The 26,634-nt window shown below is 44.6% G+C and overlaps 1 protein-coding gene across 1 annotated transcript; it reads left to right on the top strand.

Annotated features, from left to right (window-relative positions):
* The first annotated feature begins 524 nt into the window (after nt 1-524).
* EIF3B (eukaryotic translation initiation factor 3 subunit B) lies at nt 525-25,866 on the top strand. Its single transcript, XM_070761372.1, has 19 exons — nt 525-1,302; nt 5,359-5,551; nt 6,851-6,970; nt 7,051-7,108; nt 8,053-8,181; nt 8,744-8,901; nt 10,122-10,253; nt 10,366-10,432; nt 13,253-13,299; nt 13,495-13,705; nt 15,337-15,409; nt 15,686-15,808; nt 17,286-17,364; nt 18,847-18,985; nt 20,417-20,542; nt 22,093-22,170; nt 22,441-22,549; nt 24,222-24,338; nt 25,267-25,866. The coding sequence occupies exons 1-18, from the start codon at nt 666-668 to the stop codon at nt 24,323-24,325; spliced, it is 2,583 nt and encodes an 860-aa protein (XP_070617473.1). The 5' UTR covers nt 525-665; the 3' UTR covers nt 24,326-24,338; nt 25,267-25,866.
* Nucleotides 25,867-26,634: the final 768 nt, after the last annotated feature.

Here is a 26,634-nt window from a genome sequence, read left to right as displayed (position 1 = left end):
TACACTTGGTATGGTCCATAGTCCCGATACGTCAAATTCCTAGACGATACCATTGTGGACCCTTGAAAGGGTGATGATATGTAACTATGGTAAAGCATTCCTTGTTCAGCGCTACTGTATTTTTCTTTTTTTCATAAACCGCCTTCCTAAATAAAGGATTCCCTACTCCGTTCAACGACATAAGCGTAAAGCAATAGTTTTTATCCACAGTGCCCTGCCAAGACCACCCCTGTCATCTGCCGGATGCAAGCCTCACCTCAGGGCGCTTTTCAAATCGGTCGCCATCTTGGACTGTCTCACCGCGAGGAATCCAGAAGGGGTGGGGAGGATTGTGTATCATTCCCAAAATAACTATTCGCAAAGAAAGTAATGGTGGGGGGAAAGCACGGGAAAAGGAGGGAAAAACGACTCGAGGGACTAAGTTCACCTTCACTAAGGCCGAGTAAATTTTTCTTTGAAAGGCCGCGCTTTTTCTCCCCGAGGAATGGTCTCCCCCGATCTCGCGAGAAGCCGCTCTCGCGCACATGGCTGAAGGGGCGCCTCCCCCGCCTGTGCGCGTGCGTGCGCGCCTGCGCCCTTTCCTTTTCCCGACTGAGGCCTCTCTCTCCACAGCGGCGTGCGCGTGAGGCGAGCGGGAAGGCCGCGCAGCCTCCCCCGAGTTTCCCATGCAGGAGACCGAGGAGAGCCTAGAAGCGGCGGCCGCGGCCTCCCCCTCCGACGCGGAGCGGTCCGGAGGAGGCGGCGGAGGGAGCAGCACCAGCGGTACCAGCAGCGACTCGGAGGCCGAGCGGCCGCCGGCGGAGTCGCCTGAGGGGCGGGACGCTCCGCCGGAGCCCCAACCGGCTGGGAAAGTCGAGGCCGACGAGGCTGCTGAGGAGAAAAAAGAGGAGGCGGAGGAAGAGGAGGTAAAAAGCAGCAGCGGGGACGAAGAAGCCGGAGAGCAGCCCGAGCAGCCCCCTCAGGAACCGCCGCCGACTCCGCCGGCCGTGAACGAGGAGGAGCCGCCGACGCCCGCCGGGGAACAGTCGCCGGTAGTAGTCGCCGCCGACGCCTGCGAGGAGCCGAGGGAAGAGAAGGAAGACGAGAAGGAGGAGGAGGAAGAGGAGGAGGAGAAAAAGGAAGAGAAAGAAGAGAAGGAGGAAGAAAAAGAAGGGGAGGAAGGAGGAGAGGAAGGATCCGAGCAGGAGCAGCCGCAGCCCTCGTCTCCTCCGGTCCCGCTTCTCCGGCCTCCTCCGTGCCAAGATGAGGACGAGCCCTCCTTCAGCGACCCCGAGGACTTCGTGGACGACGTCGACGACGAAGGTGCTGCGCGGGAGGGAGGAAGGCGGCCCACTCACCACCCACCCCGAAAAGGAGGGGGAGTCTTTGTTGGGAGGGGGCGCGAGAGAGGGGGGTGTAAATGGGAGAGAGAAAGGACACCTTCCTGCCCTCCAGATGTTCACCTGGCCTGCACGGCTGTTCTGGAAGTGTGACCCAAAGCAAGCTGGTTCACACACACATACACACATCTGGGGCTGGTGTGGGTGTGTGTGTTGTCCCATTGCACCCGTCAAGGGCTGGACTACAGGTCCCAGGGTTCCCAGCTGGACAGGAGAAGAGAGTAGCAATAGTATTTATCATTTATTTATTTTTTTCATTCATTCATTCAACTTCTATGCCGCCCAATCCCAAAGGACTCAGGGTGGCTTACAGACAATATAAAAACGTACATTTAACAATAAAAAGAAGTACAAGTGAAAACAATAACCCTGGTTAAAACCCACAGTTCAGCAACCCAATCAAAATGTATACATATCATTCGATACGATTTGAGACTTATATACCGCTTCACAGTGCTGATTTACAGAGAGTAAGCATATTGCCCCCAACAATCTGGGCACTGGAGGCGAAAACATATGAAGAACAGTTGCAGGAACTGAGTATGTCTAGTTATGAAAAGAAGGACCAGGGGAGACAGGATAGCAGCCTTCCAAAGTCTCAGGGGTTGCCACAAAGAAGGAGTCAAGTTATTCTCCAAAGCACCCGAGGGTAGGACAAGAAACAATGGGTGAAAACTAAGGAGAGAAGTAACTTAGAACTAAAGAAAAATTTCCTGACAGAACAATTAATCAGTGGAACAGCTTGCCTCCAGAACTTGTGAATACTCCAACACTAGAAATTTTTAATAATAATAATTTATTAGATTTTATTAGATTTGTATGCCGCCCCTCTCACATGGAGTACTTAAAAAATGTTGAACAACTGTTTTTCTGAAATAGTGTAGGGTTTCCTGCCTAAGCAGGGGGTTGGACTAGAAGATCTCCAAGGCGTTGCTATTAGTATTAGTATTATTAATATTATTAGTAGTATTATTAATCTGGGTCTCCATTTTACCGACCTTGGAAGGATGGCTGAGTCAACCTTGAGCCTACTGAGATTCGATCTGACAAACTGCTGGCAGCCTGTGATCAGCAGAAGTAGCCTGCAGCACTGCACTCTAACCACTGTGTCACTGAGGGTCTTCGGTGAGGTGGGAGTGTCTTTGGGTTGGGGGAACCCAAACCCCCTGGTTTCCTACCTGCTTCCTGGAGATCGTTCTTACCCTCCAGGAACCCCAAAGCAAACAAAAAAAAGCCCTAAACCAACCTTGATTAAAAAGTCCACATGGGGTGGTTGAACAGAATATAACGGGGTTGAAAGGGACCTTTGAAGTCTTCTAGTCCAATTCCCTGCTGGAGCAGGAGGGTTGATACCGTTTTGTGGTATAGACAGAATAACAGTGGAATAAGAGTTAGAAGGGCCCTGGAGGTCTTCTAGTCCAACCCCAAGCACACACCTACCTGGGACTGAGGGTGTCAGGAAGAGGCAAATGAGTTCTTTGCACTTTGCTTTTCCCAGCCGGGCTGGACTACAAGTCCCAGGGTTCCCAGCTGGCAAGGAAGGCATGGTTGGGTGTTCCCATGGTGTGGGGAGGGTCTTGGATGAGGTGGGAATGACAGATGTCTTTGGGGTTGAGGTAGCGTATTCCTGTTTCTGACCAGTCATTCTTGCTCTCCAGGAACCCCAAGTAATTTTTAAAAATGCTGTGAAAGTCACATGGAGTACTTTAGCAAAAGGGACTTTGAAGGTCTTCTAGTCCAACCCTCTGGTCAAGCAGGATACCTTATACTATTTTGGGAGGAGTCTTGATGGGATACATACACATCATAGAATAGCAGTGCTAGAAGGGACCCTGGTGATCTTCTAATCCAACCCCAGGCAGGAAAGCCGGGCCTAGACCATCCCAAACAAATGGCTGTCCAATCTCTTCTGGAAAGCCTCCATTGATGGAGTACCACAATTTCGGTTCCATTGATTAATTGCTCTTGCTGTCAGGACATTTCTCCTTAGTTCCAGGTTGCTTCTCTCCTTGATTAGTTCCCATCCGTTGCTTCTTGTCCAGCCTTTTGGTGGGTGAGCACAGTTGAAGAAATAGGGAAGTGGTTGTGTGTGTGTGTGCATGGACTGTATTTGTAATATTTGTACAATATTGACTGAATGTGGGTAAAGAGCTGCTGTCAGTTTCAAGCAGTCTTGGTTTTCCTTATCAGTATAAAAGGAAAACTGTGTCAAACAGCAGCTATGCCAGTTGTTATCTTTGAGAACGTTGAATTAAGCCTCAATTTTTTTAAAAAAATCCTAGCATTATTAAATGTATTCATACAAAAAACCCTTGAGGTTTTTCTTAGAAACCTGCTAGCACGAAGGTTGTGATAGTTACCTAACCTGTAGGTTGAGTTAGAAGAGAACCAGAGCTGTGGCGTTCAGATCTGTTGTGTTTTCTGGGGTCAGTTTAGGCAAATCTGTTGGATGAGAAGCCCTTCCACAGTTGTCGAGCGCTTCTGTGTCCTGCATTAGGGACCCACAACTGTAGATGTGCTGGGTTTGGCTCCAGGTATCCCAGATTAGAATCTGATGCTTTATGATGAGTTATTTTAACCACAGAGCAGAACAAAGTGATCCCAGTTAATCAGCCAAGATTACTTGGGACAGTAGAAGCTTCTATTTCTGACTGTCCTGAGTTGAATAGCAATCTGGAATAACTATGTGAATAAATCGGGTGACATGCCCTAATAGGCAGTTGAACATTTTGTCCAATTTGTGTTTACTGTTAGGATGTTCAGTACCCACATTTGTGCGTGGCTGATAAATTAAGACCTTGTTGTAGTACAAAAGACTGAAGGATTCAGCTGGCTTTAAAAGAGAAGGGTGGGATATATGTGTGATCATATGCTGTGGTACATATAGATTAAAGTGCACTTTTAAAAGCCAAGATAACTTGCTATGACTAGAATATTTCAACAGAGTATTTCTCATAGATTACACTTATGCTGTAGTGTTCAAAGCATTCCACATAGATACCTCAATGACAGTTTGGGAGTGTTGCAGCTCTTCAGGTTTAGAACATTGAAAAACTTCAGATCGTGCAGCTGCGAGAGCAATCATGGGCTTTCCTAAATATGCCCATGTTACACCAACACTCCGCAGTCTGCACTGGTTGCCGATCAGTTTCCGGTCACAATTCAAAGTGTTGGTTATGACCTATAAAGCCCCTCATGGCACCGGACCAGACTATCTCAGGGACTGCCTTCTGCCGCACGAATCCCAGCGACCAGTTAGGTCCCACAGAGTGGGCCTTCTCCAGGTCCAGTTAACTAAACAATGTTGTTTGGCGGGACCCAAGGGAAGAGCCTTCTCTGGCGGCCCCGGCCCTCTGGAACCAACTCCCCCCAGAGATTAGAATAGCCCCCACACTCCTCGCCTTTCGTAAGCTTCTTAAAACCCACCTCTGTCGTCAGGCATGGGGGAATTAAGATATTCTTTCCCCCTAGGCCTCTACAATTTATGCATGGTACGTTTGTATGTATGATTGGTTTTAAAATAAGGGTTTTTAGCTGTTTTAGTATTGGATTGTCGTATGTTGTTTTTACCACTGTTGTTAGCCGCCCCGAGTCTACGGAGAGGGGCGGCATACAAATCCAATAGAATGAAATGAAATAAAATAATGCAGATGACTGAGGGAGGAAACAAGCTGAGATAATTTGTTCAGAGTTCATCTCAAAGCAGTTATCAATGGCCTTTTGGTAAGAGTCAAAGCATACAAGCCCTCCAAAGCATTGCTTCCCAAACTTTCTCCTTCATTACTCAAAACTGCTTAACAAGAAAGTCCCTTTCCACCCAATGATTCCAACCTGGGCTTTTCTTCAGTCCTTTCTGCACGTTTTCAGGACACTTAACAAACCTAATGTAGATTATTGGCTTTGTTTTAGGAATGCAGCCATTGACTCTGTCCTTCACCGGACTTTTCTCACTGGTCTCTCTCTATTTCACTGTCCACAGAATTACTGGGGGATATTCTGCAAGAGCTCCCTCAGGAAGCAGATGGAATTGATTCTGTGATTGTGGTGGACAATGTCCCCCAGGTTGGGCCAGACCGTCTTGAGAAACTGAAGAATGTTATCCATAAGTTTTTCTCAAAGTTTGGGAAGATAACCAATGAATATTACCCAGAAGCTGATGGCCAGACTAAAGGGTGAGTGCTGGTGATGGGGTTTTTTCCATATCTTTGTTTGTTTTTGTAGCCAAGTCTCTCCATCAAGGGAGCATAATCTTCCAGCCCATCCAGCAAGCCAGAAGAATAGCTGGGGCATGTGCACATCTCCAACACATTCCTCCAAGCTGATCACCGCATTATCCTGCTTCGAAGGCACCTTGCTAAAGTTTTCTTATATAAAACACTTTACGATGCTCCCCGGCAGTAACCAAGCAAAGTCTTGGGCAACTTTTCTTTTGTAAAAGATTGATGGGAATGAAAGCACACTGGGTAACACACAAGACATGTTAGGAAGAAAAAAAGGAAAGGATAGGAAAGCTGGTTACTTGCTGTGTTCGTGGGAGCTTCTCCCACAATGAACAAGGTCTCTTTAAAAGTTTACCCATATTTTTCGGAGTAAAATCCACAGTAAATCCACAGTAACTGAATTTAAACATGCCTGGGATAAACATATATCCATTGTAAGATAAAATACAGGAAATAGTATAAAGGCAGACTAAATGGACCATGAGGTCTTTTTCTGCCGTCAGTCTTCTATGTTTCTATAAGACACACCTTGGTTTTTGGGGAGGAAAATAGGGAAAAAGAATCTGCATACCAGGTATTCATCTGGCTAGTGTCCTTAGTCTGGTCAGCTTCAGTACATTATTTTATCCCCTGTTTAAAAAAACTTTATTCAGAGAGAGTAACAATGAAAGAGTTTGCAAGCCAAAAGCTAGGAACATCGTTAGCACCTGGTTAAGGCTGGAAAGAAACATTTGGAGCAAGTTAGACCAATTTTTTTTAAAAAAAAAAACTATAAAGATAGCGTTTGGAAAGCATTCCTCACAGACTAACAATGAAAGAGCTTGCAAGCTGGTAAGAGCTGGGAACATTGTTAGCACCTGGAAAGAAACATTTGCAGCAAATACGGAGAGGGGCGGCATACAAATCTAATAAATAAATAGAGAGAGAGAGAGAGAGAATGGGAAAAACCCCTGCAAAGACTTAGGGCTTGGAAAACATTCTTTACAGAGAGTAACAATGAAAGAGCCTGCAAGGAAAGCTGGGAAGATCGTTAGCAGCTAGTTAGGGCTGAAGGGGGAAAAAGGCTACGTTCAGAGTATAAGCCGCACCCAAATTATTAGCCTCTTTTAGGGAGGAAAAAGGTGTGTTTTATAAACTCTGGTAGATAATGAGAGTGGTTGCTGTGGAGCGAAAAATAAGATAATTTCTATGCTGCATCTCACTTCTGAGTGAAAGGTGGAATGTAAATGAACTGGTTTTCTTTTGCTGCAGGTATATCTTCCTGGAATACATGTCTCCCACTCATGCTCTGGATGCTGTCAAAAACACAGATGGTTACAAGTTGGACAAGCAGCACACTTTCAGGGTCAATCTTTTCACTGACTTTGACAAGTGAGTAAAGTTTTATCCCCACAACGTCCTCAAAAATGCCTACCCATATGTATACGTGACTAATTTTATTGCTCTTTCAGGTACATGACAATCAGCGACGAGTGGGAAATTCCAGAGAAACAGCCATTTAAAGATCTGGTAAGTATTCAGAAGACCAAATGGCATGTAGAGATCGCTGCAGGTGTTTGTTTGTTTGTTTGTTTATTTATTAGATTTGTATGCCGCCCCTTTCCGTGGACTCGGGGCGGCTCACAGCACAATAAAACAATTCATAACAAATCTAATAATATACAATTTAAAATTTAAAATAGTTTAAAAAAACCCATTTTTAAGCAGACATACCATACATAAATTATATAGGCCAGGGGGAGATGTCTCAATTCCCCCATGCCTGACGACAAAGGTGGGTTTTGAGGAGTTTACAAAAGGCAAGGAGGGTAGGGGCAGTTCTAATCTCTGGGGGGAGCTGGTTCCAGAGAGTCGGGGCCGCCACAGAGAAGGCTCTTCCCCTGGGTTCCTCAGGATACAACCTTCCTAGCTGATCAGGAGAAACAGACTTGCCCTAATCAAGATTACACTGTTCTCTAATGCAGTGTTTCCCAACCTTGGCAACTTGAAGAGATCTGGACTTCCAACTCCCAGAATTCCCCAGCCAGCAAACTCTGATGATTCCCAGGATGCCTGTCTCAGTTTTTTAGAAAATGAGTTTTCAGCAAGAGCTGTGAGCTCAATAATTCATACGCATAACACTGAAACTCCTGAAAATGTTTTTTTTTTAAAAAATCCTGCAAGGTGTCTTGAGTGAGAGAACTGATTTACATGCCGTTTGCTGGAGTATTGCAGAAATTGTCTGAACTGTTGGAGTCCAAAGGAAAACATCAACTCCACAGTTTAAATTCACTTTGCTTCATGGAAAGAGTGTACATGGTTTGCTACAACAAAAGTCATATTTCTATCATGGAGACATGGTTTCCAATCTGACAGGTGTTTTTATTTTTCTTTTGCAATAGAATGATCGTTCTCTGTTTTTTTTTTGCAACCTCTTTCTTCATCTTTTTTTTCCCTTTTGATTTATTTCCTAGGGGAATTTGCGTTACTGGTTGGAGGACCCAGATTGTAGAGATCAGTATAGTGTAATTTTTGAATCTGGAGATCGAACCTCTATATACTGGAACGATGCTAAAGATCCTGTTACAATTGAGGAGAGAGCTGTGAGTGTTTGGGGCAAGTTTCTCTTGATAACGTTTCGTGCGCTGGCAGCTGTAAGAAGCAATTCCAAATCTGTAATGAAATTAAATGCTTACATTAGTCAATGCACAGAAAAAGATTTTATGAGCCTAATAGCTATGGAACTGAGCCATAAATTTCACCAGTCCTAAATCGCTTTTGCCAGTGAAAATTTGTCTCTGATTGTGAGATTCACATTTCAACATCTTTGTCGAAAAACAAAGTGCAAAAATTGTCCAACATTATTCAGATGCTCTTTATTACAAGATGTAAGGGGTTTTATACTTGGCCAAAATAGATCGTTTTTGTTTTGCATTTGATATCTGATTTTTTTTCTACTAAATTATCAGGTTATTTACATAATTAATATGCCAACTGTGACGAGGGGAGTTCCAGTGAACAATCAGCTGCAGTTTGGTGCACCTTCCCCATTAAAATACTTCTTTTTTTAAAAAATCCATGCAAACTTTCAGAAGTAAAATGTTCATATAACTTTGGTATTCAAATGTAGCTTGACCCGATTAATGTAGGTTTCTCCTCCCGCAGCGATGGACGGAAACCTACGTGCGCTGGTCTCCAAGAGGGACTTACCTGGCTACCTTCCATCAGAGGGGCATTGCCCTGTGGGGTGGCGAGAAATTCAAGCAGATCCAGAGGTTCAGCCACCAGGGAGTGCAGCTCATTGACTTCTCACCTTGCGAAAGGTATTCTTGGGAATTTTGCGCTTCAAAAGACCTGGCAGCCTCGCTCTCCTTGATAGGGTGTCGCTGAATTGCAAACTACAGGAGTACGTAATGGCTGCTTTAGGTCAGTGGTGGCAAATCTTTTTTCCTATGGGTTCCTATGGGACGATTTCCTATCGTCGCGTGCACGAGTGCTCACACTTAGAATTCAGTGCCTGGGGAGGGTGAGAATGGCCTCCGCCTCTCCCCCCAGAGGCCAGAATGACCCATTTCCCAACTTCTTGTGGGCCCAGTAGGCCTGTTTTTTGTCCTCTCTAGTCTCTAGGGGCTTTCCTGGAGCCTGGAGAGGGCAAAAATGCACCCCGTCATTCCTCTGGAGACCCTCTGTAAGCTGAAAACGCCCTCCCCTAGGCTCTGTATGAGCCAAAAATCGACTGCCCAGTATGCACATACACATTGGAGCTGAGCTAGGGCAATGGCTTGTGTGCTAGCAGATATGGCTCCGCATGCCACCTGTACCATAGGTTCACCATCACTGCTTTGGGTTCTCTGTATGGAAATCTCCACATTCCCAGTTTCTTGGGTCTCTTGCCTTAATGATCTAACTGTGGTTATTATAACCTGGTGGTGGAAATGTACAAGTAGTCCTGAATTTAATGACCTCAGCTGAGCCCAAAGTTTATGTTGTTAAGTGAGAAATTCATTAAGTGAGTCTTACCCCATTTCGTAACTTTTTTTGCCACATTTGTTAAGCGAATCGCTGCAGCTGTTAAATTAGTCCCGCAGCTGTTAAGGGAATCTGATTTCCCCCATTGGCTTTGCGTGTTAGAAGGTCACAAAAAGGGATCACATGGTCACGGCACGCTACAACTGTCATACATGTGAATCGGTTGTCAAGCATCTGAATGTAAATCATGCTAGAAACAGTCGTAAATAAGTCGCTTTTTTCCAGTGCTGTTGTAACTTTGAAAAAAAAGTCACTAAGTGAACTGGTGGCAAGTCGAGGACTACCTGTATCGGTCCCAGAGGCGTCTCTAGCGTGATTGCTTGGGAATCACTCCTGTCTGCACAATGTTAAGATTCTTAACTGCTGCCATATCACCTTCGTGTATGTGAACGAAGGCAAAACTTCGCTTTGATGCCGACTGTTGGCTGTTTGAAGCCACCTTGCTTACTAAAATCAATCTTAAATGGATCACAGCGTTTGTATTCCTGCAATCAATTCTGTTGTCTTTGTGAAGGTACCTGGTAACGTTCAGCCCCCTTATGGACACCCAAGATGACCCTCAAGCCATCATCATTTGGGATATCCTAACTGGACAGAAGAAACGAGGATTCCACTGCGAGAGCTCTGCCCACTGGCCCATATTTAAGTATGTTTGTAGAGGACTAAAAACAAATTGGGGTACACTTTTGACTACTGGAAAATATGACATGCGCGCGCACACATACACCCTCTAAACCTTTGAAATTTTGCTTGCTCAGGTGGAGTCACGATGGCAAATTCTTTGCCCGGATGACATCCGACACCCTTAGCATCTACGAAACGCCTGTAAGTCTGATCATGCTTTAATCTAAACGTTACTCGTTGCAAATGTAAACAACGAGAAAAGGTACATGCTTAGCTCTTCTCCCTCCTTCTGTTTCCCCTTTTGGGATCTTTCACATCATGGTTTTATTTATTTTTGTATATTAGATTTAGATTTATTGGGTTTATATGCCGCCCCTCTCCATAGACTCGGGGCGGCTCACAACAATGGTAAAAAACAAAATATAATAAGGAAAATAAATTAAAGTATCTACAATTAATAAATGAATTAAAACAACTGGAATTTGCATCGCAGCAACACACCAAGAACAGAGATTTTAAAACAGAAATAAATGTAATTAAACATAAAATTAGAATTATAGAACAAAATCAAATAACTGAAAAAATTAAAAGAGCAAAACAACATTATTTTGAACATGCAAATAAACCAGGCAGATGGTTAGCATATAAACTTAGAAAGCAGAGTCAATCCAAATTGATAAAAAAATTAGAAGATAAAGATGGTACAATAAAATACGATACAGAAGGAAAGGCAGATATTGTCTATAACTTTTATAAAGATCTTTATGCCAAAGACAATGTTAGTGAAGATGAAGTTTTTAATTACTTACAGGCTTCAAAATTACCACAAATAACAGAAGACCAACAGACTATGTTGGATGGACCAATAACAATGGAAGAACTCCTATCTATAATTAAAAAACAGAAAAACAACAAAGCCACTGGTCCGGATGCTATACCGGCAGAATGGTATAAGATAGAAAACGAAATAGTAAGAAATCATATGTTAGAAACCTTTAATTTATGTAGACTTGAGGGTAAAATTCCGAAATCTTGGTCAGAATCGTTGACAACTTTAATACACAAATCCGGTACTGACCCAGTAAAAATTAAAAATTATAGACCCATATCTTTATTAAATGTAGATTATAAAATATTTATTGCCATTTATGCAGATAGACTTAAAAGAATTATAAATGGAATAATACACCAAGACCAAAATGGATTTCTACCAGGGCGACAAATTAAAAACAATCTTAGAACTATAATAAATACATTAGAATATTATGAACAACATTCAGATAAGACAGCATCTTTAATGTTTTTAGATGCTCAAAAGGCCTTTGACAACGTCAACTGGACATTTATAAAAATGCAACTAAACAAAATGAGATTTGGCCCAAAATTTGTTAACTTAATAGATACTATATATTCAAAACAAACGACTAAGATAATATTAAATAATAACCAATTACAAACACTTGATATAAATAAGGGAGTTCGTCAAGGATGTCCTATATCACCATTGCTATTTATTATGACACTTGAAACTTTATTAATTAAAATAAGAGCGGATTCTGAAATAAAAGGTTTAACGATAGGAGGCGAAACTTATAAACTTCAAGCTTTTGCAGATGATTTAATGTTTATAATTGAAGAACCGATAACAACAGTTTCTTTGTTATTGCAAACTATTGAACACTACGGAAAGGTAGCAGGTTTAAAGATAAATAAAAGCAAAACTTTTTTCTTAACTAAAAATATGAATAAAATACAAGAAACTAAATTAGAAAATATTTCTGGAAGATTTATTGGGTTTATATGCCGCCCCTCTCCATAGACTCGGGGCGGCTCACAACAATGGTAAAAAACAATACATAGTAACAAATCTAATATTTAGCAATCTAAATTACAGTTTTAGGTTAAAAAATCCAAAAGAAACCCCAATATATAAAAAACAAGCACACAACCAAATCATACACAGAAACTACATGGGCAAGGGGGAGATGTTTCAATTCCCCCATGCCTGACGGCAGAGGTGGGTTTTAAGGAGTTTCCGAATGGCAAGGAGGGTGGGGGCAATCCTAATCTCTGGAGGGGAGCTGGTTCCAGAGGGTCGGAGCCACCACAGAGAAGGCTCTTCCCCTGGGGGTCCCGCCAGACAACATTGTTTAGTCGACGGGACCCGGAGAAGGCCCACTCTGTGGGACCTAACCGGTTGCTGGGATTCGTGTGGCAGAAGGCGGTCCCGGAGATATTCGGAGATATAAATGAATTCATAGATGCATTCCTAGGCTCGGGGATGCAAATAATAATAATAATAATTTATTGGATTTGTATGCCGCCCCTCTCCGTATACTTGGGGCGGCTAACAACAATAATAAACACAACATGTACAATCCAATAATAAAAAGCAACTAAAAACCCCTATTATAAAGCCAAACATACACACAAACATACCATGCATAACTTGTAATGGCCTAGGGGGAAGAGCTATCTTTTTGGGACCTTAAGAGTATCCTTTCCTCGTGGGGAAACATCTATTTGTTAAGTCAGTGTTTTTCAACCAGTGTGCCGCGAAGCTCAGAGAGAAAGAAAGCAAGAGAGAGAGAAAGCAAGAGAGAGAAAGATAACGAGAGAAAGAGAGAAAGAACAAGAGAGAGAGAAAGAAAGCAAGAGAGAGAGAGAAAGAGAACAAGAGAAAGAGGGAGGGAAGGAGGGAGGGAGAGAGAAAGACATAGAGGGATGGAGGGAGAGAGACAGAGAGCAAAAAAGAGGAAGGAAGGAAGAGAAAGAAAGAGGGAGGAAGGGAGAGAAAGAGGGAGGGAGAAAGAAATAGAGCGAAGGGGAGGAAGAGAGAGAGAGAATTTTTTTGTCCAAATTTTTTTTATCCCCCCCCCCCCTCGCTCAATGTGCCCCAGGGTTTCGTAAATGTAAAATATGTGCCGCGGCTCAAAAAAGGTTGAAAATCACTGTGTTAAGTATCATCTCGGTGTGATTTGCAGGATTGTTACGTTGTCTTCTCTTTTTTTGCCGTTCTAGTCCATGGGCCTGCTGGATAAGAAAAGTTTGAAAATCACAGGGATCAAGTAAGTGCTCCCCTTTTTGAATCTGCTTGGTGCTGCTTTCATGAAGGTGTCCGAAGAAATCGGCAGGTCCCCTAAAAATCATCTCCTCCCTTCTTCCAAAAACTGAGAAAGGAGATTTCACGGCTTGGGCTGGGTGGCTGTTTGTGAAATACGCCTTCTCCACTTTGAGGTGCTCCTTTCTTGCTGTCCCCTCAGAGATTTCTCCTGGTCCCCGGGAGGAAACATCATTACCTTTTGGGTCCCTGAAGACAAAGACATCCCAGCGAGGGTGACCCTGATGCAGCTCCCCTCCCGGCAGGAGATCCGGGTGCGAAACCTGTTCAACGTGGTGGACTGCAAACTCCATTGGCAGAAGAACGGGGACTACCTCTGCGTGAAAGTAGACAGGACCCCAAAGGGCACCCAGGTATTTGCTTTTCTCACGCAGACTCGTTAAAACTGGCCAGGTGGAGAATATGTGCTTCTTGTCAAGGTGTTCTAGGGCAGTGTTTCCCAACCTTGGCAACTTGAAGATGTTTGGGCTTCAACTCCCAGAATTCCCCAGCCAGCATTTGCTGGCTGGGGAATTCTGGGAGTTGAAGCCCAAACATCTTCAAGTTGCCAAGGTTGGGAAACACTGCTCTAGGGCTCCCTTAGTTATTATAGATAGTCTTATGTTTTTCATTGAGCCTGGAATTAGGGATGTAGCCTACGCTGGTCATTGAGTGGGTCATCGCATGACAAACCTCCCCATACAACACTTTTTGTAATGGTGGTTAAACAAGTCTCCTTGATCATTTAGCAAACCGTGTTCTCAAAGGGAGAAATGGGAAGCATCACCATCCCACAAAAGACACTGTGCAAATCATTCACCTGATGTTGCAAACAGCTGTAAATGCAGGCTGGTTGCCAAGGGCCCAAAATGCAGCCTGTGACCCTTCTATTTTTGTTGCTTGGTATTAAGCAATCCTTTTCTTGCAACCAGCGTAGGTTACATCCCTAATTCCCTAATTTTACTGAAAGAGTAGTAGATCCTTGGAACAAACTTCCAGCAGACGTGGTTGGTAAATCCACAGTAACTGAATTTAAACATGCCTGGAATAAACATGGATCCATCCTAAGATAAAATACAGAAAATAGTATAAGGGCAGACTAGATGGACCATGAGGACTTTTTCTGCCGTCAGTTTTCTATGTTTCTATGTTTCTAACCATTACCATTATTATTATTATTATTATTATTATTATTATTATTATTATTATGTCAGTACAACACAGCAAACGAGATCACTATGCTGGATTTCGTATTTCATCACCAGTCGGGCACTTCCCAAGCACCTATTATATTATTATTATTATTATTATTATTATTATTATTATTATTATTAATTAGATTTGTATGCCGCCCCTCTCCGAAGACTCGGGGTGGCTCACAGCAGTAATAAAAACAATATAGCAGTGGAACAAATCTAATATTAAAAAACATATAAAACCCTATCCTTATTTAAAAAAACCCAAACAGCACATTCATACCAAACATAAAACAAAGTATAAAAAAGCCTGGGGGGAAAGGTGTCTCAACTCCCCCATGCCTGGCGGTATAAGTGAGTCTTGAGTAGTTTACGAAAGACAGGGAGGGTGGGGGCAGTTCTAATCTCCGGGGGGAGTTGGTTCCAGAGGGCCGGGGCCACCACAGAGAAGGCTCTTCCCCTGGGACCCGCCAAACGACATTGTTTAGTTGACGGGACCCGGAGAAGGCCAACTCTGTGGGACCTTATCGGTCGCTGGGATTCGTGCGGTAGCAGGCGGTTCCGGAGGTACTCTGGTCCAATGCCATGTAGGGCATGTCAAGTCCCAGCCAGCACGAGCCTGTGTCTGGTATCCAATAGAAAGCCCTCTTTCAAATATAATATCTTGTTCAGCTTTGTCTGTATAAGAGCCCTATTTATTTACATATCGTGCTCCTTTAGCTAAAACTGTGATGCGTGTGGTCAGCGAGGATAAACCTCTGGCCGAAGTCCCACTTCGGATCGGTCATGCTTTCTTTCCTCCATCCCAGGGTGTAGTGACCAACTTTGAAATCTTCCGCATGAGAGAAAAGCAGGTTCCAGTGGACGTGATGGAAATGAAAGGTAAAAGGACTGCCTTGTTTGCTGTCCTCCAAATGATTTTTTTCCTTGGGAGGTGGTTATCTCATGTTGTATGTTAGATACAGCAGACTGAGGTCCGACCCCCAGGCCTTCATTTTGAAACCCTTGGGACAGAATTTTGAACTGAGCCGTTGGAGTGCAATGCTTCCGGCCTCAGGCTACCTGTCTTGCCTTTTCCACCTTCAACGACCGGGTTGCCTACTGGATATTTTAGAAAATTACTGTAGTCCCGACAGATTGAATCTCCCTGCCTTTCAGAGAGCATCATCGCCTTTGCTTGGGAGCCAAACGGAAGCAAGTTTGCCGTGTTACACGGGGAGGTGCCCCGGATATCCTGCTCCTTCTATCACGTGAAGAACAACGGGAAAATAGAGCTGATTAGTAAGTGGATTTTGCACACGCCTGGTGCGCGGCTGCTTTTAAGTGTGTTGCGATCTTCGGTTGAGGCAAAACGCAGTGGGGGTGGCTTTTTCAGAGTACTGTATAGTGATACCTTGTCTTACAAACTTAATTGGTTCCGGGACGAGGTTCTTAAGGTGAAAAGTTTGTAAGACGAAACAATGTTTCCCATAGGAATCAATGGAAAAGCGATTAATGCGTGCAAGCCCAAAATTCACCCCTTTTGCCAGCCGAAGCGCCCGTTTTTGCGCTGCTGGGATTCTCCTGAGGCTCCCCTCCTTGGGAAACCCCACGTCCAGACTTCTAGGTTTTTGCGATGCTGCAGGGGAATCTCAGCAGGGTAATCCAAGCATCACAAAAATGAGTGCTTCGCTGGCAACGGAAGTCCAGAGGTGGGGTTTCCCAGCGAAGGGAGCATCAGTGAAATCGCAGCATCGCAAAAACACCAAAGTCCTCAAAACCCCACCTCCGGACCTCTGTGTTTTTGCGATGCTGCGATTTCACTGATGCTCCCTTCGCTGGGAAACCCCATCTCCAGACTTCCGTTGCCAGCGAAGTGCCCGTTTTTGCCCTGCTGGGATTTCCCTGCAGCATCACAAAAACACAGAAGTCCGGAGGTGGGGTTTCCCATGGAGGGGAGCCTCAGGGGAATCCCAGCAGCGCAAAAATAGGTGCTTCACTGGCAATGGAAGTCCGGAGGCAGGGTATCCCAGTGGCAGCGGTGGGTTTGTAAGGTGAAAATAGTTTGTAAGAAGAGGCAAAAAAATCTTAAACCCCGGGTTTATATCTCGAAAAGTTTGTATGACAAGGCGTTTGTAACACGAGGTATCACTGTATGTTGCTTCTTGTTTCTTTTTTTTGTTAGCAACCTGCTTCCAGGATGTTGTTGGTTGTTAACCCTACAATCGTAAATATGTAAACGGGAAAGCATTTTCCACAACATCCCTCCCCAGCTAAATACCAGTGTTGGCATATTTTTGCATTGTGAATTACCTGGGCCAAAGTGGGGTAGGGAAATAGTCTATCCAATTATACCCATTAGAAATAGAACTTTCTGTGAAGTGGGTATTATTATTATTATTATTATTATTATTATTATTATTATTATTATTATTATATTAGATTTGTATGCCGCCCCTCTCCGAAGACTCGGGCGGCTCACAACAATAATTTTGTAGCTGTATTGTTAAAAACATCATGCCACTGGAGTTTCCAGCGCTGCCGGCATAAATTAAACCTCTGGATTTACTAAATAGTTCGAGCACCTGATGGTGATGACAGAATTGGTCTGCTTTTCTCCAATGTTGTTTTAAGATCGCCTCCTGAATCCTCCAGGGTTAGAATTCCAAAAGTAACGTCAGCAGGAGGTGGGAGACAACTCCAGCCTTGTTACTCTAAGCGTGGCTGTTTTAAGAATTTGAAAGTCAAATCAGTTCTCTGTTTTTCATTTTAATCTTAGAAATCTTTGACAAGCAGCAGGCAAACACGATATTCTGGAGCCCTCAGGGACAGTTTTTAGTGCTGGCTGGTCTCAGAAGGTGAGTGCTTGCTTTGGGGAAGAATTTAAGCCATTGTCTCGGTCTGTCAGCATTGAAACACGTGGTATCCACTTCTATGATCATCTATGTAACATGTCTCTAGTAATTAGAAACAAAGTGAAAGGGCACATTCTTGAGTTTCTTCCCCTCAGAAATATTAATATCTGGCTCCTTTGAAGCTTCCTTCATGTAGAAGTTAGCAGATCCCAAAACCAAGAATGATAGGTGTGAATCTTCCAAGTTGAGTTCTTTACTGTTTTACACTTGTAGTTGTGAGAGTGGAGATTCTACTATCTGCATTGATGATATACTCTGGGAACTATTGAGGAGGGGCAGTCTTCGCCCCCTTTCTCTCACACCTCATCTCTGGGCTGAGTTGCCACTTACCTCCACAAACACACCCCTCCTGGGAACACACTTTTCTTTTCTTTTTTTAAAATACTTTCTCACTACTATCCATCAAATTGGAGAAGCTGATGGTACGATGGAATAAGGTGAAAGATTATATGTTGAGTAGAATTTGTGACGAAAATGTGAAAAATAAACTCCAATCACTCTTTGAATAGTAAACAAATGCAAATTAGAGCTAAGGGAGTAAAAGAACATAAACTAGTAAATATTTGAACCCCCTAATTGGTGGTGGTGGTGGTGGGTATTGTCAGTCGGGTGATGGGCACATGCACTGTGCACTGTTTTATGTTTGTTTTATGTTATATACAATGTGCAAAACCAATAAAAATATTATTTAAAAAAACTACAGTCCATCAAGGGAGGTTCCCCAATGAAACTTGTATAGTTTGGAATCTAAGCCCAATTTTAGAGAGTTGGAGTTTTAGCTTCCCTGAAGCCCTGGAGCAGTGATGGCGAACCTTTTTTCCCCCTCAGGTGCCAAAAGATCATGCGCCCGCACTACCATGCAAGCGCAAGTGCCCCCACCCATAATTCCATGCCTCTGGAGGGTGAAAACAGCCTTTGTGTGAGCCACAAATCAGCTGAGCTAGGGCAGTGGCTCCGCCTGCCACTTGTGGTTCACCATCACTGCCTTAGAGTGTGAAAAACTGCCCAATGAGCAAACTGGAAGTTCAGAGAAACGGAATTCCGGTTTGCCCATTTTGCTGTTTTTCACACTCTGGGGATTCAGGAAGCTTTCCTGAACCCTACGGAGTGCAAAAAAACAGCACAAGGAACAAACCGGAAGTCTGTTTTTCCGAACTTCCGATTTGGCCGTTTTTTCACCATCCCAGGCTTCAGTGAGGCCTGTGGGGGGATGGGGAATTGTGCGTAGGGGCAGCGCAGGGGTGTGTGTGCATGGGGAATGGGTGTGGGTAGAGGCGCATGTGCTAATACATGCACACACACCCAACACGCACACAGTTCGCCATCCCTGTTCTAGGAGAATCCCACCCATCACCCCGCAGCCTGGCCACAATGTTGAAGGGGTCCAGTGCTATGACCTGCCTCTCCTCTCTTGTCTCTCTTCAGCATGAATGGTGCCTTAGCCTTTGTGGATACCTCTGACTGCACCATGATGAACATCGCTGAGCACTACACAGCCTCAGACGTGGAATGGGACCCCACCGGCCGCTTTTTGGTGACATCCGTGTCTTGGTGGAGTCACAAGGTAACCCCGGAGGCTGTGTCTCCTGGTCTTTTTTTTCCTTCTTCACCTGCACAGGCTTGGCTGTGGTTATTTAAGCCTTCTGTGCAGATGCCATCTTTACCAACATCTCCTGAGTACATTAAAGATTTCAGGCATGTCGTATCCCTCTCTCTTGACAGGTCAGTTCACCTATCTAGATCAGGGCTGCCCACCTTTGACAACTGTCTTACTGTCAAGGTTTGCCTTACTGTCAAATCTTAACTGAATAAATCTTAACTGTCTTGCTCCCTCTCTTCCTGTCCGGTTGTCCTCATTTATCTGTACAGTGGTACCTCGGTTCTCGAACACCTTGGTTTTCGTACATTTCGGATACCGAACAAAATTTTCTGCACAAATTTGCTTCAGTATCCGAACAAAAATTCAGATACTGAACAGAAAATTTTGTTTACTATCCAAAATGTAAGATCTGAGGGGACGGGGTGAGAGGGAATGAGAGTCGGAATCCCGACACGCCCCTCCTGGCCGCCCCCTTAACAGCCGCCCAGTCTCTACCTTGTAACTACTCCAAGCTGCAGGAAGGGTAGGGCTGGCTGCAATACCGGCAGCTTCGGGGGGCTCCTTTCCTCAGCGGCTCAGTTCGTTACCTCCAGGCAGCTGCACCAACTTTTTCTTTCCCGGCGGCGGCTACGGCGGCTTCCCTTCATCACGTGACGTTCCTGACGCTGCTGCTGCTCCTCAAAGGGAAGCCACCGGAGCCGCCGCCAGCGGGAAAGAAAAAGTTGGTGCAGCTGCCTGGAGGTAACCAACTGAACCGCTGAGGAAAGGAGCCCCCCGAAGCTGCCGGTATTGCAGCCAGCCCTACCCTTCCTGCAGCTTGGAGCAGTTACAAGGTAGAGACTGGGCGGCTGTTAAGAGGGCGGCCAGGAGGGGCGTGTCGGGATTCTGACTCCCATTCCCTCTCACCTCGTCCCCTCAGATCTTTATCCCATAGGAAATGGAGGAAATACTGTAGATTTAATTGGTTCCCAGCAAGTCAATGGGCTGGGAACCAATTAAATCCATTTCCATTATTTCCTATGGGATAAATAATTCGGTTCTCGACCAAATCGGTTCTTGACCACACCGAGGTACCACTGTACTTACTTTGCTTATGTTTAAGTTTATACCTGTACCTGCTATCTTGTACATGTCTGACAAACAAATATATAAATAAACTTGGAAGACGTGTGGACCCCTCTACTTCCAGAATGTTGGCTGTGGAATTCTGGGAGTTGAAGTCCACACATGCCTTCAAGTTGCCAAGATTACACATCCTTCACCTAGATGGAACATCACACTCCACACCAGGCTGGTGTGGCTTGTCCCCCTCTCAGCGCTGGGGTGCCGAATCCCAGCTGCTGCCCGGCTGCTTCGTCTTGGATGCCCTCCCCTGACCAAAATGTCCCCCCTTAGGTGGACAATGCCTACTGGCTGTGGACTTTCCAGGGTCGCCTCCTGCAGAAAAATAACAAAGACCGCTTCTGCCAGTTGCTGTGGAGACCCAGGCCACCGACTCTGCTCACCCAGGATCAAATAAAGGTGAGGCAGAAATCCGCTGGAAGGAAAGCTTTTAAGAAGGCTGTTGCCAAAAGTAAGTGGCAGCATTTTTGCAAAAAGAGATGGAGGAGGGACAGGACAGGGCTTGGCCTGCAGAAAGCCTTGGCTTAAATAGCTGACAATCTTCAGGGCAGCTAGCAACAGTTCCATCACTGGATAAACTTTCCTTGGCTGAAGAGAGTGGCTTCTCTCTGCGTACCTCCCCTTTCAGATATTATTATTATTATTATTATTATTATTATTATTATTATTATTATTTATTAGATTTGTATGCCGCCCCTCTCCGTAGACTCGGGGCGGCTCACAACAATAACAAAGACGATGTAAGAACAAATCTAATAATTTAAAAAACACTAAAAACCCCATTATTAAAAGCAAGCATACACACAAACATTCCGTGTATAAACTGTATAGGCCCGGGGGAGATGTCTCAGTTCCCCCATGCCTGACGGCAGAGATGGGTCTTAAGAACTTTACGAAAGGCGAGGAGGATGGGGGCAGTTCTGATCTCCGGGGGGGAGCTGGTTCCAGAGGGTCGGGGCCGTCACAGAGAAGGCTCTTCTCCTGGGTCCCGCCAGACAACATTGTTTAGTCGACGGGACCCAGAGAAGGCCAACTCTGTGGGACCTAACCGGTCGCTGGGATTCGTGCGGCAAAAGGCGGTCCCGGAGGTATTCTGGTCCAGGACCGCCTGTAAGAAGGATTTAAAGGCCTTGGGAATGGACATTTACAGCCGGGAAACCTTGACCTCTGGTCGTTCAGCTTGGAGGCTAAAGATGCAGCTTGGCCTTCTCCATTTCGAGGAGACACTTGTGCTGCAGGCCAAGGAATCAGTGAAATCTGGGGGCCGGACAGGGGACCAAATGGATCTGCCCTCAGTGGGGAAAGGATTGCCGCTCTCGGATTGGCCTTTATTATTATTGTTGTTGTTATTATTATTATTATTATTATTATCAATTAGATTTGTATGCCGCCCCTCTCCGCAGACTCGGGGCGGCTAACAACAGTAAAAAAGACAATATAAACAAATCTAATATTAAAAGTAATTTAAAAAACCCCAATTTAAGAAAAACCAATCATACATACAGATATACCACGCATAAATTCTATAAGCCTAGGGGGAAGGGAATATCTCAATTCCCCCATGCCTGACGACAGAGGTGGGTTTTGAGGAGCTTGCGAAAGGCAAGGAGGGTGGGGGCAACTCTGATCTCTGGGGGGAGCTGGTTCCAGAGGGCTGGGGGCGCCACAGAGAAGGCTCTTCCCCTGGGCCCCGCCAAACGACATTGTTTAGTCGACAGGACCCGGAGAAGGCCAACTCTGTGGGACCTAACCGGTCGCTGGGATCCGTGCAGCAAAAGGCGGTCCCTGAGATAATCTGGTCCGGTGCCATGAAGGGCTTTTTAACCACACTAGGTGCTGTTCTAGGATCTCTTTCCTGAGCACGACGCCATCGTCTTTCGAGGCCGAAGGTTGCCAGTGATATATACCCCCTTTCAGGTGTGAAGCATTTCTCTCTTTCCTTGCTGCAGCTAATCAAGAAAGATCTGAAGAGATACTCCAAGATATTTGAACAGAAAGATCGGCTGAGCCAAACGAAGGCCTCGAAGGTAAATTGCCCCGGGGGGACACGAAGCGAAGCTTATTTGGGATGGATATGGGCCAACTGTGCAGCTGCCTTTGGGGCCCATCAGCCCCCGTCCCTTTTATTGATCCCTCCCATTAACAACATGGGGAGCCCCAGTCCTTTGTGTATTTAGCTGGGCGTCCACATTGACATTTTTTTCCCCATGGAAATACTTAACAAGAAAGGTCCTTGGAAATTGCACCTTTGGACCAGTGGCCAGATGGATGGTTTAAATGACACCTGCTTCTTACAGGAACTGGTCGACAAACGGCGAACAATGATGGAGGACTTCAAAAAATACCGCAAGATGGCCCAGGAGCTGTACATGGAGCAGAGGAACGAGCGTTTGGAGCTCCGAGGAGGTAAATGGGGCGGGGAAACTTGGTTTATCTTGGGTTAATCTCTTAATTCCCAGGTGTATTTGACCAGCCTGGATCTGAGAGCTGAGATCCCAAATGTCTGCAGAGCCCCTGGTCTGAAAAGGAAAATTATGCAGGCTTGTTTCGAGAAGTAGAGCATAATTGGGTGTATATTTAATATTGAACATTTAAATATTGAAAGAGCCGTGGTGGCGCAGTAGTTCGAATTTATTTATTTTATTTATTTATTGGATTTGTATGCCGCCCCTCTTCGTAGACGCGGGGCGGCTAACAACAGTGATAAAAACAGCATGTAACAATCCAATACTAAAACAACTAAAAAAAACCTTATTATCAAAACCAAACATACATACAGACATACCATGCATAAAATTGTAAAGGCTTAGGGGGAAAGAGTATCTCAATTCCCCCATGCCTGGCGGCAGAGGTGGGTTTTAAAAAGCTTACGAAAGGCAAGGAGGGTGGGGGCAATTCTAATCTCTGGGGGGAGTTGGTTCCAAAGGGCCGGGGCCGCCACAGAGAAGGCTCTTCCCCTGAGTCCCGCCAAACGACATTGTTTAGTATGCAGTATGCCACCTTAACACCTTTAGAATGCAGTATCGCAGGCTGATTCTGCTGACTGCCAGCACTTTAGCTGTTCGAATCTCACTTGGCTCAAGGTGGACTCAGCCTTCCAGTAAAAGGAGAACCCTGAGTGTTGGGGGACAGTTGCTAACTCTATAAACCGCTTAGGGCTGTAAGAGAGCTCTGAAGCAGTGCTGTTGCTTATGCCAGGCCTTGGGTGAGTCTGATAAAGATAGATGCTTGTTTATAAAGCTATAATTGGCCTGACTAGTGGGGATGTTCACGAAGAACACAAGTCTGTGACCAAACCCTATCAAAGATGTAAGATTGTAGTAGGAAAGTGGTTAAGCAAGTAGGATGCTTGGCTGCATAGCTAGAGGTATAACAAGCAGGAAGAAGGAGATTGTGATCCCCTTATATAGAGCGCTGGTGAGACCACATTTGGAATACTGTGTCCAGTTCTGGAGACCTCACCTACAAAAAAGATATTGACAAAATTGAAGGGGTCCAAAGACGGGCTACAAGAATGGTGGAAGGTCTTGAGCATAAAACATATCAGGAAAGACTTCATGGACTCAATCTGTCTAGTCTGGAGGGCAGAAGGAAAAGGGGGGACATGATCAAAACATTTAAATATGTTAAAGGGTTAAATAAGGTTCAGGAGGGAAGTGTTTTTAATAGGAAAGTGAACACAAGAACAAGGGGACACAATCTGAAGTTAGTTGGGGGAAAGATCAAAAGCAACGTGAGAAAATATTATTTGACTGAAAGAGTAGTAGATCCTTGGAACAAACTTCCAGCAGATGTGGTTGGTAAATCCACAGTAACTGAATTTAAACATGCCTGGGATAAACATAGATCCATCCTAAGATAAAATACAGGAAATAGTATAAGGGCAGACTAGATGGACCATGAGGTCTTTTTCTGCCATCAATCTTCTAGGTTTCTATGTTAAGAATCCTCTTCTGGCTGCATTTTTTTTTCCAAACGAAGGACAGCATTTCTGCCGTCAAATCTTCATTCTGGTCACAGACCCGCAGAGTTCTGCCTTCAGATCCACCTCATTTGAACTTCCTTTCTCTCTTTCTAGGTGTGGACACAGATGAGCTGGATAGCAACGTGGATGACTGGGAGGAGGAGACCGTTGAATTTTTTATCAATGAAGAAATCCTCACAGTGGTAGAGGCCGAGTAATCCCAAAGCCCTGGTAAAGAGCCTTCCTCTTAGTGAACAAAGCCCGGGCGAGGGAGGGGGATGGTGGGATCTTAGCATGTTTAATGGATTTAGTTTTTAAACTGGCTCAATCTTTGATTTCTACTCTTTTATCTTGTGTATTTATTTTTATGCCCGGAGTCTCTGGAGAAGGGCGGAGAAATAATAATTGTAATAATAATAATAATAATAATAATTTATTGGATTTGTATGCCGCCCCTCTCCACAGACTATAATAATAGTAGTAGTAGTAGTAGTAGTAGTAGTAGTAGTAGTAGTAGTAGTAATAATAATAATAATAATAATAATAATAATAATAATAGAATCAAGATCACGTAAAGTGTTAATACCACTTGATAAGGCCACACTTGGAATACTGCATTCAGTTTTGGTCGATGCAAAAAAGATGTTGAGACTCTAGAAAGAGTGCAGAGAAGAGCCACAAAGATGATGAGGGGACTGGAGGCTAAAACATATGAAGAACGGTTGCAGGAACTGGGCATGGCTGGTTTAATGAAAAGAAGGACCAGGGGAGACCGGATAGCAGCCTTTTAGTATCTCAAGAGTTGCCACAAATAAAGGGGAGTCAATCTATTCTCCAAAGCAGCAGAGGGTAGAACAAGAAGCGACGGGTGGAAACTAAACAAGGAGAGAAGCAACTTAGAACTAAGGAGAAATTTCCTGACGGTCAGAACGGTTGATCCAAGGAACAGAAGTTGCCTCTAGAAGTTGTGAATGGAACACTGGAAATTTTTAAGCAGATGTTGGATAACCTTCTGTCTGAAGCAGTGTAGGGTTTCCTGCCTAAGCAGGGGGTTGGACTAGAAGACCTCCAAGGTCCCTTCCAACTCTGCTGTTGTTAATAATAATAATAATAATAATAATACAAGAGTTACTAACCCCTTTTTCCTCTTTCTTTACAGCACCACCATCGATCGTCCTGGGAAGGAAGGGAGTTGTACCTTTTCGGGAGGTGTCATCTTTGGAAGTTTTTTAAATCCGTATATTTTTTCTCTCTCTCTCTCTGGACGGTGACTGCACAGCATCCATTCATTCTGACATAACTGTAGTGCCTTTTGACCCCCAACATCCCTGCTGGGCTCCCTCGAAAGGCACTGCTTTTAATTTTGTATTTCTTTACTGGGGAGGGGGGGCGAGGGGGAGGGTTCGGTCTGATTTTTAGCAATCTACCACCGGAATCTGCTGCTGCTGCTGCTGCTCAAAGGCTCCTTGTAGGGATGGTTTCCCCGCTATCCTAAAGCAGCCTTGAGAACATTTCCCAGGATCTCCAGAGGGGGAAACTCCAGCGCTTCCGTCGGGCCGAGGACGGTGGCTGCGTCCCACACCGGCACGAGTGGGGGGCTGGTGTGACCCAGAGACACAGGCTCTTCTTTCCCGTGTGACTGGTTGTGTTGAAGCCGCACCGCGGTGGACTCAACTCCCCCCCCCCCCCCCCACATTCCGATTGTGACAGGATCTCTCCATGGGTTGAAGATTGGAAATAAAAACAAGCCAAACACGCAGCCGTCTCTGGTGTTATGTTTGCCGTGCCTTGGTTCAGACCGCCGTTTTTATTTTCGGTATAATTTTTTAAACTTTTTCTCCACCGTGAAATAATACATAATTACAAACCCTAAAACAATACATATAATCATACCTATATAAAACTTTTCCATGTTGCAGGAACTGGGTCAACCTATTCTCCAAAGCAACCTGAGGGTAGGACAAGAAGCAATGGGTGGAAACTAAACAAGGAGAGAAGCAACTTAAAACGAAGGAGAAATTTCCTGACAGTCAGAACATTTAATCAGTGGAACTGCTTGCCTCTAGAAGTTGTGAATGTCACAACACTGGAAGTTTTTAAGCAGATGTTGAATAACCATCTGTCTGAAATTATGTATGGTTTCCTGATAAGCAGGAGGTTGGACTAGAAGACCTCCAAGGTCCCTTTAAAATCTGTTATTAGTATTATTATAAACCTTCAATGGAGGGTGTTTGTCTCTCATTACTCTTCTAGAGGAAAAAAACCCTGTAAAATTCATACATTATCAATTATTAAACCTCTAAAAAATCTTTCCTGATAAGTTTTATGCTTAAGACCTTCCACCATTTTTATCGCTTGTCTTTCAACCTTCCTGCCAATCAGCTGTTGGGAGAATTGGCGCTAGACTTATGGTTGGGGGTCACCACAACATGAGCTATATTAAGCGGTCACAGGCATTAGAAAGGTTGAGAACCACTGTGATAGTAGAACGGGGAAAAGTTGACTGCTGTGCCATGGTGGGCTCCAA

Source organism: Erythrolamprus reginae, chromosome 9 (genome assembly GCF_031021105.1).
Source record: "Erythrolamprus reginae isolate rEryReg1 chromosome 9, rEryReg1.hap1, whole genome shotgun sequence".
NCBI lineage: Eukaryota > Metazoa > Chordata > Lepidosauria > Squamata > Dipsadidae > Erythrolamprus > Erythrolamprus reginae.
This window is presented reverse-complemented; position numbering and strand designations above follow the sequence as displayed.

Coding starts and splice junctions, on each gene's coding strand:
- EIF3B (XM_070761372.1), top strand. CDS start 666: ATGCAGGAGACCGAGGAGAGCCTAGAAGCGGCGGCCGCGGCCTCCCCC. Junction 8,182..8,743: donor TTACAATTGAGGAGAGAGCT/GTGAGTGTTTGG, acceptor CTCCTCCCGCAG/CGATGGACGGAAACCTACGT. Junction 22,171..22,440: donor GCCAAACGAAGGCCTCGAAG/GTAAATTGCCCC, acceptor TGCTTCTTACAG/GAACTGGTCGACAAACGGCG.